We start from the raw sequence: 17,002 nt of genomic DNA on the forward strand, positions 1-17,002 counted from the left end.
TTTTGATTTCAATTATTCAGAAGAAAAAAATTATCGTTTGCATATTAAACATGCAAATATTTATCGTTTGCAGTTTATTCGAACAAAAGCATATGACAACTAATGTGAATACTTTATAAGAAATATCGCGATGTCAACTCTTAAATACGCCCTCTAGTGGAGTAGATATTTTCAGGCTACCATTTATTAAGTTTTCATTTAGTTCTTCAGAATCATTGGTAGAGTAGGACTTTTTTTTTCAGCACCAAAATTTCTCAAACGAAAAGGAAGAAAAACTGGAAAAAAATGACCCAGAATATTGAAAAGTCATTCTGAAACAAAACGCGCCCAACATTTGAAGCACAATTTCTCAATATTTCTTTCCGTTCCCATTATCAACAAACTTGTGATAATAAGAAAATAAGATACAATTTTTCTTTTGTTTATTAACATATATTTTTCCAATGTGTTTTGGATGTACCTTCTCTAAAAATAAAAAGCGATTCCATATTATATTCGCAAGCATATGAAAAAATATCCAGCATTTTTCTTTTTTAAATTTAATTAGCCATACTAAAGAAAGAACGTTACCATGCTACACTGATGAAACATCCATTGCAACTGATGATCGTGTTGTTCTGCTAACAGTCATTTGTCTCAAATAAAAACGCCTTCTGTAAATCGTTGCGTTAGAGAATTTTATAGATGTCATATTTTTTTAAATCGTTTTCATGAACATCGTTTCCTAGAAATTTCATGAACGAAAGGTTTTTTGTAAAAGTATTTCCTGTATAATTGCAAGGGTCCTGTATATTTTTTAATGAAAGTAACTCGCATTTGTGTTCCACGTGGATCGGGAAATCCGCGAAAACCTTCCACGATTACCATGACAGCAAGGGGACTCTAGCATTTAATCCGCAGACCACTGAGGATATTTTCCGTCAGTACTGTGGTCAGTGCAAGACGGGTACGGAATTCAAGTCTGCCAGTCACGGCTGGGATTCGAACCCGGTTCACCTCATAGGAAGGCTAATGCTTTATCCTCTGAGCCACCACGGCTTAAGAAATACAAATTGGCCCAAAACCATGCTGAAATTTTGTTTTTGTGGTATTTCGTTTTACATTAGGTTACTGACAGTTGAAAACTGTACCTGAAACTGCCTAAGATAAGTCACTACTCTAATGTCATTTTAATGTAGAAAAATCACCAAAACAAAACATATGTCGTTTTTACATTAAGTCGCCAAAAAGGGTGACTTTCGCCTACTTTATTTACAAAATTTTATTATTTCATTTATTTTTTAAAAAATGGACGCTGTCAAAAAAAATAGAATAAAAAAGTAAGGAAAAAAATCATTTATTTGCGACCGGATGACCAAACAGTACACGTAAGGCTTTTTTTTCTTTCTTCTTTTTGCGTGGAATGAATTATTTTCACATTAAATTTTAAAATATCATAAATTTGCTTATCGTCAATTATTGGCTCAAAATTAATGGAACAGTTGCTAGATTTCAAGCACCTGGTTTAAGGTTTCAAACCAAGGGGATAAGTCCCACAACCACCACAATAAATTTACGGTGATAAAAACATTCCAAAAACGTAAACATTTTCAGAGTGCAAAAATTTGATTATAGGTAGCGTGCACATTAATAACGTTTTACGCAATTTTTTTTTTTTTTTTTTAATTATTCTATTGCAGTTGCACTGCTATTGTAATGGAATGCTGCAATTTCGGTTTGATCTCTGCAGCACTATTGTATTATTATTTTAGCTGTTGTATATTTTTTCATTTAATAAGCTTATCATTTAATACGTTTATGGGAACAAATATACTTATCAATCGCTTCTTTTTTAAAATAAATAAATAAAAAAAAAGTGTGTACAGTTACAAACGAAAAAAAAAAAAAGAATCCTTGTCTATTGCCATGTTTTTAGGTCATACATAAATGATATGTCACACTTTTACATTATTTTTGCTCACCTCCCCTTTGTCATGAGGTGTTCCGCTTCATCTTATTACCTCTTCTCATGCAATGCTAGATTAATTAACATATTATGCTCTAGCAGTCCAAAGACAAAACACGTGCAATAGATCATATTTCAAACTTTATTTTTAAACCTTATGATATTGATGAGCATTAACAACAACGGTTAGACGTGTGCTTATTTTGATGAAACTAATAAATACATAACACATAAAAACTAATTACTTAATCTGCTGGTTTTAAATATTTTTATTTTAATTAAAAGGTGTTATGTCACATTTCTTGGTACCCCTCCCCTCCAAGTGTGACATAATTGATGGCACTTATACATTCATTATCATTTTCATAAAGAAAACTAAAGACGGAGTGGGTAATAATAAATTTTGGCTTTCAAAATACTTAATTAAAATATTCATTTTCATTTATTTTCTAGCAATTATAATCGTCTCGTTGAAATAAAAATATATGTTTTTGGAATTTTACTTTTAAATGGCAAGCATACAATCATGCCCTTTGTGATAACTAATATTTCAAATGAAGCTTCTTTTCCTTTTGTAGCTTTATTTGGGTGATTGAAAACTTAAATATTTAATTGTAACAGGAATTAACTCGCAAACATATTTATTTATGCATTAAAAGAATTAAAAAATACGTTTATGATAGCGGTAATATTTAGTTGACTTCTAAATATTTTAAATTACAAGGGCAAAATTACTTTAAATTCTGCAATAAAGAAAAATTTACAATAATTGTTAAATATTTTCTGCGCCTGAGCGACAATCCTTATTATGACGTCACATACTTAATTCAAGAATTAAGTCGTTTGTAGCGGCGTAAATACCGCTAGAATTATGAAACATCAAATCAATAGTTTATAAAACATGTTAACACCATTCAATATTAGAGTAATTTCTGATAGTAGTAGACATTGTCGATTAAACCTTAACCATCTTTGTTTTATGACATGCTATGAAAATAAACGAACGTCACACTTATGATGTTTGTGGCATTGATACTTTTATTTAAATATAATATACAGATAGAATATGGATGGAATATCTATTTAGTGATCTCACATGATTTCATTAGTTTAAAAAACAAATGTTTTGTTTATCGAACTCTCAGAAACAGAAATTTTGCAAATTCAAGAATGCATATGCAGTTGTAGAATTAATTAATAAAACTTCCTATTTTGACTAACTATAATGGCACAAATTACGCTACACGTAGAAATTATATGAATAGTTTGTTCACTTAAAATCCTATTTACATACCTTAAAAATAAATTTTATGCTCAGGACGTATAGAAATTTGTATAATTCAAACATTATTAAAACAAATTTAAAAGATAATTCAAATATTCTTATATAACTTTTAGTAAGAATTGTAAGGAGAAAGAAAATTATTGAAGCGAAAATTACTTTTCGTGATTGAAACTTGAGAGTTAGAAATGAATTTACAAAAATTAAAAGTGGAAATAGACACCATTTTTGTATTAAAATTTAGTAAATAAAAATTACAATGCTGCATTGAACTTATCCAATAAAAAAACTATCTTCATGAATTTCATTTATGACTTAGTGTGGCATGTTATTTATTTACATGAAATTCGAATTAAAAAAGCAATAAAATTTCAAAAAAGTACCAATCTACTAATTTTTTAGTACACAATGTATTCATATTTTTTCTGCTCATGTCATCGTTTTCTTTAAAGTTTTTCATCTTTTAAGTTTCATCAAATAAATTAAATCAGTTAAAGCTTCAAATTTCTTCAATTACATTTTTTTTCCATAGCACCTGTTTCACTTGATTACATTATTTGAAAGACATAAATTTTGATTTCGCCCCATAATCAAAATGGCATGCTTAGTGTTTTAATGATCTTGGGCGAAGCATTTTATCAGAGTAGATCAAAATCATGTTTTATTTAGAAGTTAATGGTATTAGGAATTTTTTTTTTTTTTCAAATTTTATTTCAATCATTTTTTGAAAAAATATTTTCTTATTTAATAATCAAAACGCTGATAAAATTAATAAATAATACTTAATATTATTTAATGCAACTAAAAATTTTTACATCACCAATAACAAAAAATTATTATTTAATTATAGTTAACTAATTACTAAATAAATTAAGTCAGTTACTTTTTTCTTTCTAACTCAAAATCTTAATCAATTGACAATTACAATCAACTTTTCAAATGAAAAGTAAATTAATTTAGACCAGACAACATTTTTAAATTAAATTATTTTTGGCAGAACAAGTCTTGATTTCTTAATTAAAAGCATATTCATGACATATTTAATAATATTTAAAATTACTTGCATTAAAATCTTGCATCTTTGACAGAAAAAAAATTCTTACTTCGGTTTTTTAATTTATTAACCTATTCCTCATTTTAAGAATAAAAGATTTATTATGAATAAGATTTGGTAGTTTATTATTATCACAGCCTTAAGTATAAATATATTAGATAATGCAGTACTGTATAAATAATATTTCTATAATTTAATAAATCATAATGAATCATAAAAATCAATGATTTTATTTTAAATAAAATGTTTTTTAATCATGCCAACACCGCTTTTTATTTTCCTTGACATTATTAACAGCAGTTCTTAGGGATTGCACTCACACAAGGGCAATAATTGAAATTTTTAATGTAATTAATTTCTATGACATCAAAATTGAATCCATGTTATTTTAAAAATTACCTTTCTGATAAAGAGGATCATTAACTGAAAAGAAATTAGACACACTTGGGAATATAGATTAAAATTATTCGTAATACTATTTCCTAGTAATAGGAAAATATATCAAAGATTTAGCAAGGGAAAAATAATAATATTGCTTACAAATACAAGTTAATTACAATTCAATTTTTCTAGCTTAGTGAACAGCAAAATTGTCTATTAAAACAGAAAAATCAAAAAAAGTTGATGGATAATTTTCAATAGTAATGAGTGCCAAAGATGAAAGACAGGCATCATTGATCTCAAACGTTTTTATAACTTACAATTTTCAAACGTTCTGGAGCAGTTGAGTGGTTACAGAACAAGAATTCTTAAACAAATTTAAAAAATTTGGTTCAGCATTAGTAAAATAGCTTTTGTATTGTAAGGTTGTTTTACAACAGTATTCACTGTCCTTTTGGGAGCTAGAAACCTTGATTAACAGTAACTAAATAGCAAGATGAGTGCAGAGCAATGTCTTCTTCACAACCCCCAATGAATAGACTTATTAATTTGCTTACACATGCCACAATAACTAGCTATAAAATAAATAACCTTTTCTACTGGGAAAGAGATAGAAGTAGGAGTGTATTTTATAAAGAGATAAAATTTTCTCTATGTGTCAAGAAGTAACGGGAGAAAAAATTAAAAAACTTTAAAGGCACTGCGCGACCGCCTATCCCTAAACTCGACCGGATCAAAATCTTCACAGCATTTTTTTCACCATTTCATATTTTTGTATCCAAACTTTTAATAAAGATTGTCATTTTTAGTAAACAATGCTAGCTATAAACTCCTTTTCCTCAGGTATTGAACCAGTTTTTACATGTTGCAACACCACACATTGGATGGATGGTTATATAAATTGGGTAATCATAAATGGAACTTTTTATCTTGTTTTAAATTACTACAAGAATCACGAAAGCTACAAAAAAGCATTTATATTCGAGAAAAATAAAATATATAGAGAAAATAACAGTAAATGTAAAGGATCTAACTAAGTAAGGAGGAGCGTAACAAACTCACTCCCCTCCTTTATGAGAAAATCCATAGAGCATATTTTTATTACTTAAATTATTTCAAACAGATTTTAAGACTAATAAAAAAAAAAAATTTTTTTTTTGTTCTGAAAGAATGTTTTGTTAATTTTAGCAATGGATCTGATTCAAAAATAATTTTTAACATCATCAGAATTACATTTAATATATAATTAATTTGACACAAAAATTAACCCATTTAATTATGTTTTATAAAGGAAAATAACTACTTAAGTCAAGTTAGAAAATTCCGACAAATCTTGGTACTTCGTTTTAAATAAATTCTTCGACTATTTTACATTTGATTAAATTTTGCCTATTTCTTCTGGGTTTTCAGTTTCTTCTACAGTCCGGACCGAACTGAACATCCAATGATGGTTTAAAGCCCAACCAACGTCACATCTACAAGCTTGTATCTGTCGCATTTTGTGCAATGCTACAGAATTGTGGTACCTTAACCTCAATGACCCCCCTTGTCAACAACAAGATGGTGTGGGAATGCTTCTATTTTTGAAGATCTTACTTCAGAATTTCACTAAAAAATATTACTATTTAGATTTATGATATCGTAAATGAACACCATAGTTAAGAAACTCATTTGGTTACTGCAAGAATGTAGGGCAAAAATATACAAGTTATAACAATTTATTGAGCTCAAACCAAATAAAATACAAGAGTATTAAAGGAAATAATGTTATTGCAAATAAATGAACAATTTCTAGAGATATTTCAAGATAAAATTAACAACAAACATCAATAAAACAGCTTATTATAATATAATGTATGCATATATTCTTTAACCATATACAGAAAAATATAAAATATTTAATTTAACATAAAATAAAGATGTTTTCACAAAACTTATGCAATAAATTCAAATGAGAATTTATGCCCCAATATAAACAAAATATGTAAATGACTAAAACATGCAGTTTAATATTATAAGAATAGAAAACTTTTATATGGATAAACATTTCCATTTTTTATATTGTAGTAAAAATAATACAATTTAGATTAACAAAAGTTGTAATAAGTTAATATACAAGCAAGGAAATGGAATTTTAAATAAAATAATCATAACATTATAATTAAAATATACTCAAACACAAATATCCAGTTCCAAATAAATTACAAGCAGTATAAAAATAAATACTCTAAATAAGAGAATAAACTCTAATATAAATAATCTAATAAAGAAATCTCAGAGATAATTCATTTTGAAAGAAAAATTTTAAGTAAGCATATAGCGGTTTTTGCTGCATGTGTAAATTTACGATAAATTTCCGTATTTTTAAAATCATTATCGATAAGTTTAGTCAATTCAACAACAATAAGTTCAGTAGATTCTTCAGATTCAGCTTGAGTTTGTTGTTGATATAGTTCTTGAACTTCATATGTACTTAAAGAGCACCTAAAATAATATATAAAACTGTTGTCAAACAGTAAGATGAAAACGTTGCTAAGTAAGAATAAAATAAGGGGTAAATATAAATTAGTAAGTCGCAAATAACTTTATAAAAAACTTTAAAAACTATTTTCTAAAAATTATTATTATAATGAATGTTTTGGTGGGTGTTTAGATGCACAAAAAATTAGGCTTAAATCTGACCTCGAGACCAGAAAACCATTCTAATAATTCAAATTCAAGGAAAAAAAATCCTTAAAATAGTTCAAATATAATTTTTTTTCTTTAACAAAAATTTTAATTGGTGGATTTTTTGTAAAAAATCTAGGTAGAAATTTTTTTTTAAATTCTTTATGGAGGATTTTATCAAAATTGGATCTTCAAGAGATCTTGCTATGACAGTATCAAAATGTATCATAATAGGAAAAAGTAAAGACAATGTAAGTAACAAGGTAAATTAAGACAAAGCAACATTGTTTAGCAAATAGAGTCCTTAAGGATGATAGGGGAGCATTCACCCCCACTTCCTGTCATAGAATGTATATCTCAAAAAGAGCTTATGACACAGTTATGGGAAAGTAGTCTGAGTACTTATGCTGAAAGCAGAAAAACAGAACCAATACATAAACTCTCAAAAGCAGAATAACATCTTATGTTCTGCAATACAACTTGAGATAATAACATATGTTCTGAAAGAACTACATAAAATAATGACTAATTAGTTATTAAAATGATTAACATTTTTTAAATGACAAATAATTTGATTTTGAAAATAAATTTGCAAACAACAGAACCTCAATTAGTTGAACATCAGATCAGCCTTGATAACGTAAAATAACCATTAAACTGCAGACAAAATTTTTATTACCATTTTGACATAAATCGTATAGCAAGGAATTGGGTGTACACTATTTTGAGCCAAACAATTGTTTTTTACATGGGCATTCACATATATCACAGTTTTAATCATTTTCTACTTTGAAACTTAAGCTTAGATATATGCGAGAACAGCAATATTTTCAGGGAAAGCAGGGCTCTCATGGACATTTGGAAAGTAAATCAGAAGACCAAAATGAATATAAATACAATGTATTTTTTCTCTCATAAGTAAAGACATTTAATATAAACACAAATGAAAAAGAAAAGCATAGTGTGTGACTAATGTAATTATTAATATGAGACATAAATATAAATGGCTGGCTTTTTACGTATGAAAAGAATGGAAAAATAAAAATTCTTATTGAAAAGATAAAGGCATAATGTGTGAGTATTGCATTTATTAATATAAATAAATATATAAATAAAGAATGGAAAAATTATTAATATAATAAACAAGTGCAATGGTAATGTTTAGAACTCTAAAACATTACATGAAAAAGCTTGTCACTAATACTAAGACAATTGCTACTAGTTTGTCAATAATACTAAGTAAAATAGACACTTGAGAAATAACTGATAAATACATTTGATACTTGTGATAACAAGATTAAAAAGTCCCTGAATAAAAACAAAATCATTAAAAATAATAATAATAAAGCCTTGTATGTGATATTTGGTATCATCAAAAAAGAAAAGAAAAATTACAAAAACTGCAAATAAAATCTTCTATGAGAACATTAACACTAAAAAAGATTGCTATTGTAGGTGATCAATAGGATGATCAGCTAAGAAGAAACATCAAAATAATAATAATAATAATAAAAAGAATTTGTATGTTATTAAATAAAATATCAAATAAAACGCTAACACGAACATTCATAATTAAAAAGCTGGGAGCGTGGCTTACAAGATCCTAAAATAAAAATTATAAAACAACAAATAAAATCCTTATTAAAAATAAAAAAATTTAAGACAGTTAATATTTTTGACAGGTGATTAAGTTAGTTAATTTTATTACGAACTAAAGAATTAAAATAGATTATCTGAACTGAGGTCGCAACAGATATAGAAATCTATTTAATTTTCACTTTTAATGCGGTTCATGCTCATATGATTAATATTATTATTTCGCATGATATTCAGCAATTAAAAGATGCAGTGAGAAAAATCTTCAATGAAATGACACACTTAGATTGAAATAAAATACATGAATTTGTATTAATCAGAAAATAAGAATACCTAATAACAAGTTTATTGGCATAAATCTAAAATAAGGAAAACTGCTTTTTAATAATAGTTTACTAAAAATAGAACTCAAAAATCAAGCTTACAAAAATCTAATCTCTAAAAAAATTCTAATTTTGGTTTTTTTTTTTTTAAACTTTTTTCGTAAAAATAAAATAAGACTTCCAAAAATTTCTCATGAACATTAATGAACTAAATTTACAAAAATCAGATAACTAAAAAGAACTTTAATGGTTTTCTTCTTATATTTATCAAAATATTCTTAATGAAAAACAGAGGGAAAAAATCAATTTATGTTTACTTATTAGAATAAAATTATAAAAAGGGCAAGAAAAATAAATGGGCTGAAATCAGGAGGTTGAATAATTTTACACCAAATAAACATAAAGTAAATAATCATTTTAAAAATAATAATAAATAAATAAAGTGGATCTGGGAATTTCAAAGATTAATATATTAATAAAATAAGTTTCTAATTGTATGTAAAAAATAATATTCTTACTACACACAATTATTTAATGAAATTTATTAAAAAATTTTTGGCACTAATACTAAGTGATTTCGTCAAATGAAACATAACATTACAGTTAAAATTATTTATAGTGAATTAAAGTTATCAAAATGCATATCAAGCAACAGCAATGCAATAAAAATCTTGATATTTCATAAACAAGATTCAAGAAAAATTAGAATTACAGCATGCACTATTATTTAACAACATTTGTCAGAAATAAAAATATTTACCCCCCAGTGGTATTGCAATACATAAATTTAATTCATTTTAGAGCGATAAGTCATTATAAACACACACACACAATTTTAAAATCTTATGTGAGTAAAAATTTAGATCACACAATTATATCATCAAACAAAATGTTTGATGACAGAATTTAATAGAATGTTTTTTTTTTTAATTAAATATGCAGAGAATTTCTAATGTAATTTTTAGCAGTGTAGATACAACATATTATGTTTAAAAAATTCTTTTCACCAGGCATCTTTAGAACTATATTCTAAATTTTGCTTCAGTTAATTAAAATATAATAAATAGTTATTCTACTTTTATTCAAATATATAAATAGTTATTCTAAATTTTGTTCCAACAAAAGGAGTGTATTTTTGTAAAGAAAATTAATAAAATGCATGTTTGTAAACTCTTATTTTTCACAATTTTGTTATTCTTCATTTCAAACTAAAGTAAATCAAATTTTCAAAAAGAATACTAAAATGACTTTTCTTCTTCTAAAAATACAGGATGATTCTAAAAAGATGGGCAAAATTTTAGGAAGTGATCGTACACACCCGAGCAAACAATTTTTATCAAAGAATGAATGTTCGAAAACAAAATGCAAAGGTGCTGGCACATTTGGAAATTGTTAGATGCAAATGCGAAAGCTCCATTCCTGTTGCGAGTTACAGTGCTGCGTTACTTGTCATCAAGTTTTTGGCCACTGCAGGAAAAGTTCGTGATACGCCTAGTGCGTTGTACTGCGTGCATAGCCGTTGCCGGCCACTGTTTTGAACACTTATTGTAATCACATGCCATTAAATTTGCTTTTATAACTTAACTTCATCGTTATTTGAGTGTTTTTGCCTCATATAAGAACATGAACTTTGACAGCCTCTAGCGGTTTTGCGTTTTGTTTTTGACCATCGATTCTTTGATAAAAATTGTTTGCTTGGGTGTGTACTATCACTTCCTAAAATTCTGCCCATCTTTTTTAGAATCACCCTGTAAATAGTTTTAAATTATCAATCTTAAGTGTATATAATTGTATAACTGCAAAATAACTAGGATAACGCTTATAATAAAGATTTTTCTGAATTATTTTGATGGTCTAACCTGCCCTTGTTTTCAGTAGACCAAAGTAACCCATGTTTTGAGTTTCAGAGAAGATCACAATAATTTCTTTCCTTACCATATACATTGAAAAACAGTAAGTAATTAAAATCGAATAATATTCTAAAATAATTCCTATTATTTCTCTAATGTTATTGAAACAAATTTTAGATTGTGAAGTAGTAGGCATCAAAAAAATTTACTTAGCAGTGCTAAAATAGAAAAAAATTAAAACAAAAATTGTACACTTTAGCTTATCTATGTGATTCTTTTGCAGAATTTGTTATACAAGTGGTGCAACATGTTAATGTAGAAAAAAAAAAAAATTATTAGCATTAAAATAATTGAGCCTGATCAAACATGCCATCTCTTTTCTGTATTTAGTTATTCAATTAAGCCTTAAATTTTAATTACTTGTAGGAGACATTAAAATTAATTTTTACTTATAACTTATTTCAAGATAAAGACAATCTTTCCTTTAAAAAGAGGTAAAAAAAATTACAATTGAAAACCTTTTAAAATTAGAAAATTGCATTAATTCACTGTTTATACTCTGTACTAAAAATAAAAACTCATTCAATAAACAAATATATTTTTCAAGTACATATTTGAGGGAATAGGAGATAGGAAGAAATTTTCAAAAGTAAATAAAAAGAAATTTTGTATGTCGTATGGTTTGCCCAGTAAAAATAGTTTTCTGCCATTAAATCTTAATATACCAGATATACCTATAATATTTAAAAAGGTTCTATTTTTTGAGAAAAAAATATATTTTGCAATGACAACAGAAAACAGCAATAGGTTGAGTTTTTAAAAAATATATTATAAAATAAAAGATTCAGAATGAAATAAACTTGAAAAATAAATTATATATTAGGTATAGACCAGCTATTCCTGGTCAAGTTTGACACTAAATTAAAAAGAAAAGTTAAATATTTTTTGTTATTACCTCACAATAAATTCCAGTAATGGTCTCCTCCAAGTATCTGGATTGTAATCAATGCCAAGAAGTATTGGTTGGGAAAGGCATTCTAATGGGACATTTATTTCATCTCTGATTTCTTTCAAAACTGAATCAAATACTTCTTCGCATATTCTAGATGGTTGACAGTGCTTGATATCTTGATTTGATTCATTAGTTACGACCTAAAAGTTAAAAGCATTTACATTATTAAAAAAAGAATAATAAGATAACATAAAGTAGATAAATTTATGTACATAAAACTGTAATATGCCAAAAGTGATATCCAGCCAAATTTGTTCCTATTTAAAGCTACCTTTAGTAAATTCTGTATTCTGTCTGTTTTGACTCAATTACACAGCTTGATATTAAAAGCATTTCTTTACTCAAAAGTTCAATTATAAGCATTTTTGAAATAACAATAGAAAATACAATTTAAGCCTAGAAAAAATCCCAGTCTTTTATGTTACAAAATTTTTATCACATCTAAAAGATAATACATTTTGTTCAGTAAATGTTTTCCTTTTTTAATAGAAATTTTAAATAAGATCTAATTGTTATAAAATATATATTTTATCCATAATTTTCTGAATCAATGTTTATTATTTTAACCACTGGATGACATTGTTTAATTACATAATGTTATTCTTAATAAATTTCACTTCCTTTTGAAAACTCATCTATATTACACCTTATTAAGAGCACTAGCTAAACCACTAACAATGACCAATTATGTTTATTTAAGAATAATTTTATAGGCAACTAAACTATAAATGCCTCAACTTTTTGAGTAAGACCTCAGATGTTCATGCGGTGTTCAATGAAGACAGCACATGTAAACACGCACAAGAAGACAAATGTAAGCATTCATTACCTTTATTTCATTTAAATGAATTTTTTTTAACCCACACGCATAACTTATTAAAAATTTAAGAACTTAAAAGGAATTTTTAAAATTAACTTTATAGTATTGAAATATTTAAAGCATAAAGTGAAAAACAAATTGAATTAACCTGGAATTGTCCACTTTTGATTAAAAAAAAACATTTTATAAGGTCAAAAGATATTCATAAATTTCCTAATTAAAAAAACTTTAAAGTTAAAACTTTTACTTTGAAGTAAATTATAGGGTGACCTGGGGTAATTCCTGATCAAAAAATGCAAACATCTATTTTGTGAAAAAACTATTCAAGATAAAATTTTAATATTTATTGGAAGTTTGAGACTATATAAGATGAGTCCTATGCCACCTTCTTTTATTTGCAAATCTAATTAGAATTTAAAAGATTTTCAATTTTTAGTGATCAGGAATTACCCCTGGTCTTGATCATTTCTGGGGTAATTACTGATCACTTCTGGGGTAATTACTGATCANTTTTGATTAAAAAAAAAAAAAAAACATTTTATAAGGTCAAAAGATATTCATAAATTTCCTAATAAAAAAAAACTTTAACTTAAAACTTTAAAGTTAAAACTTTTACTTTGAAGTAAATTATACTTGGAAATTATTTTAAAATTATAATCGATAAAATTTTTTATACAATGCGGAGCCAATAATTTTGAGCTTTTAATACTATGTTGAAATGAATTTAATGATTTATAAAGCTAAATGAATGGGGATATTGATGAGGGAATGAAAAACTGGGATATTTCCATATTGTGATCTGGTGCGCCAGCTACAATAAATTTTTTATTTTTTTTAAATGTGCTAGTTTAAAATTCATTTGGCACATGGCCATTGTAGTCGGCATGACAGATCACAATTTTGTGGAAATGAAAAAACTACTAACTAGAAAAAATACATGAAAAAAGCTCAAAACTAAAAAAAATCAAAAGTGGTTATAATTACTCCAACCAATCCTACAGAATTTAAAAGTGTTTCATATAGGATATAGATAATATAGCATTTTAGGTATACTGCAACACCTATAATGATATATTAAGATAACCACAGTTGAATAAGCATCATTAGTTACATATCACCCTATGCAGAGTAGTATCTACAACTATAATAGTTTCAAACATATTTATTATGATGTTACAAAGATAATAAGTTACTAAGATATTTATTTTAGATTACTGTAATAAATTTCTTTTGTGTTTCAGATAAAAATATAGGTATTAAAAAAAAATTCTGCAAGAAGCAGCACTATATACATCAGGCTCAGGATGACCACCAGGTCTATCAATCATCAGAGGCATTTCTGCACAATTTTCACTTCTTCTCATGAAAATTGTATCATCATTGGTTGTAATCAAAATAGCTCCAACACCAATTGGGTCAGCCATATATGCCTGAGGATTCTGATAATCTTTTAAACCATCTCGATGAAGTTCGTCAGCATATGGTGCACAATTTGTTCCAATAAAATCTTTGTAACATGTTACACCTATTTGAAATGTTAAATTATTCAAGCACGGGTTACTAATATCTTTAAGAATAGTGTCATGCAGTCTGAATTTTGTGGCATTAAATAAATTAGAGCAATTCTTCATTTTATTATCCCAGACCTCATTCACGTGCCTACGATATAAAGGATGAGATTTCATATTGAAGTCTTCACGAAATTCGACTTGAACAGTAGACACGGAAAAGCCACTACCTGGAGTGCAAAGAGTACGAATATTTTTTAAATCATCCATAGCTCTAATAATTTACATCCACCACAGTAATATTTTTTAAAATTATCCATAGGAAATTTAAAATAGAAGAATTTAAGTTGCATATCACAAATAAATCAGATTCGAAAAACAAATTATCGCAAAACATTATTGACGTTTCCGGCCAACTATTTCTGCTTGTTTGAAGGGTATAAGTATGCTGACGGAGCCAAAAAAAACACATATTAATATAATTAATAATAAATTTCACTTAAATAATTATTTCACTATTATAAAATAATAAATATTTACTAAAAGTTATATTTTTAATGGAATTGTCTTTGAATAGTTGAATTTTATTCCAAACTTTGGATTGTAACTTGGGATTGCCATATTTCCCAGATTATGACTACCCCCTATATTATAAAGGTTAGAAAATCGAATCCGTTGAAAAAAAAGTTATGTTTATTCAGCGAAAGTATGTTTTCGTGTCTGCTTTCGTAACTTAAAATATCATCTGCACTAATTAATTGTCATATTTGAGGTCACACCCTCGAACTATAACAAATGGAGTCCTAGAACGTGCAGATCCGATCATTAAATCAAAAGTAATTCAGTGTGACCCTTTTTTTGTGCACTGTATACATTAATGTTGCCAATATACGACATCTCACAAAGGAAAATTGACTAGTAGAAAAAGAAAAAGATATTCATGTTGTCTACTCTTGTCCCCCATGTCCATGCCCCCCCCTTTCCAATAAATATAATGCTAATCATAAAATACCAATTATATTATTACCAATTTACTAGATTCAAAATTTAAAAAAATTATGGAAATTGCACGTTATGAAAATTGAAGGAAATAATAAGCTTTTTTTATAGGCACATATACCCACATTTCAAGAGGTCAGGGCACTAAAAAATATAGCTATATTTTGAAAAGAATTCATTCTTGAATATTTTACCTATTGAAACTTCCGATCAGACAGAAGAACAGATAAATATGACGCCATGAGCGAAAAATAAGAAAAAAGTCTAACCTCATTTTTTTTTCTTTTTTAATTATTTTTATGGTTTGTCATGAAAATGAATTTCAATTGCTTCGTATTTCTAAACTAAAAATGCAATAACTTTCAACAAAATATTTCAATGAATATTTGTAACATTCGTTAGAGTAAAGATCATCTTCACGATTAAAAAAATATAAATTTCGAGGCAGTAAGAAAAGAAAGAAAAAGTGGAAAGTTAGATAAAATTAAAGCAATCTTAAATAAAATATGTTGAAATGTCTCATCTTGTTCCGGTTTAATTTACCAGGTTTTAAATTGAAATTGCTATGGAAAATAAAGTTATTTAATTGATAAATAGAAATGTTCACATTTTGAAGTAATAATAAATTATAATTCTGATGGTCGAATAAAATTTTTTTTCGCCATCAACAGTATTTATAGTTTTAGTATTAAAATTTTCCAAAATACAAACCTTAAACTCAAAAAAATACAAGATAAAAAATTTCTAAAAACGTTTATTAGCTCAAATAATTATTTTGACTATCCCCTATGATTTTGATTAAAAAAATTATATACATTTTGCTCATCGCTACCCCCATCTCCAAATGCTACGGAAACAAATTGTCGCATTCCTAAAAATATTTTTTTACTTCTAACTAAAGCATGTTTTATTCCTGATAATTATAAAATTTTCCAGAATTTCTTAAGGAAACTTTTGTATTAAAAAATGTTTTCGTTATTTTAATTGCTTAAAGTATAGATAGAGGTTAATTTTTCTATTCGAATAAAAACAACCTTTGTTTATATAAATTATTATTGGAGTATAAATGATAATTCATAAGGTTTATTTCAAATAAAAGAGAATAAATGTGTGTTTCAGCTCTCCTCTACATAATTATTAATATCGTTATTCTATAGGATAAGAATAAAGAAGTAAATTTAAAAGAAGATTAATTAAACCCAAACTTATTATTTCCCTGTTTTTTGAAGTAACAGTTTTTTTTCTCATAAGTACATAAAACTGCAATCTGTATTATTTTCCTCAATGAAAGAAAAGGGCTCGAAATTAATTTAATTTCAATAAAATAAAGATAATATTAATCTTAAAGAAAATTAAAGCTAAATATTCGCGAGAGCTACGTGTGAAGCATGGCGAGGTTGGTAGAGTACTGCGGACAAGTCAACCCTGGAGAACCTGGGTTCGAAACAATGCGGCAATTTGAGACTTCAACTTTTTTTTAATTTTTTATTTCATATTATTTTTTTAATGTGTTTTAGCACGAATAACGTTTTTTTACTATAAAAATTATTATTTTTCTTTTGAAA

The 17,002-nt window shown here is 26.6% G+C and overlaps 1 protein-coding gene across 1 annotated transcript; it reads right to left on the bottom strand.

Moving 5' to 3' along the window:
- Positions 1-6,364: 6,364 nt before the first annotated feature.
- On the bottom strand, positions 6,365-14,722 carry LOC107446908 (uridine diphosphate glucose pyrophosphatase NUDT22; the record flags this gene model as incomplete). The annotated part of the gene is given in 3 exon segments (XM_016061687.3): positions 6,365-7,146; positions 12,054-12,250; positions 14,223-14,722. Coding segments are annotated over 3 exon segments (882 nt in total). The 3' UTR covers positions 6,365-6,947.
- Positions 14,723-17,002: the final 2,280 nt, after the last annotated feature.

Source organism: Parasteatoda tepidariorum, chromosome 3 (assembly GCF_043381705.1).
Source record: "Parasteatoda tepidariorum isolate YZ-2023 chromosome 3, CAS_Ptep_4.0, whole genome shotgun sequence".
In the NCBI taxonomy this organism is placed as follows: Eukaryota; Metazoa; Arthropoda; class Arachnida; order Araneae; family Theridiidae; genus Parasteatoda; species Parasteatoda tepidariorum.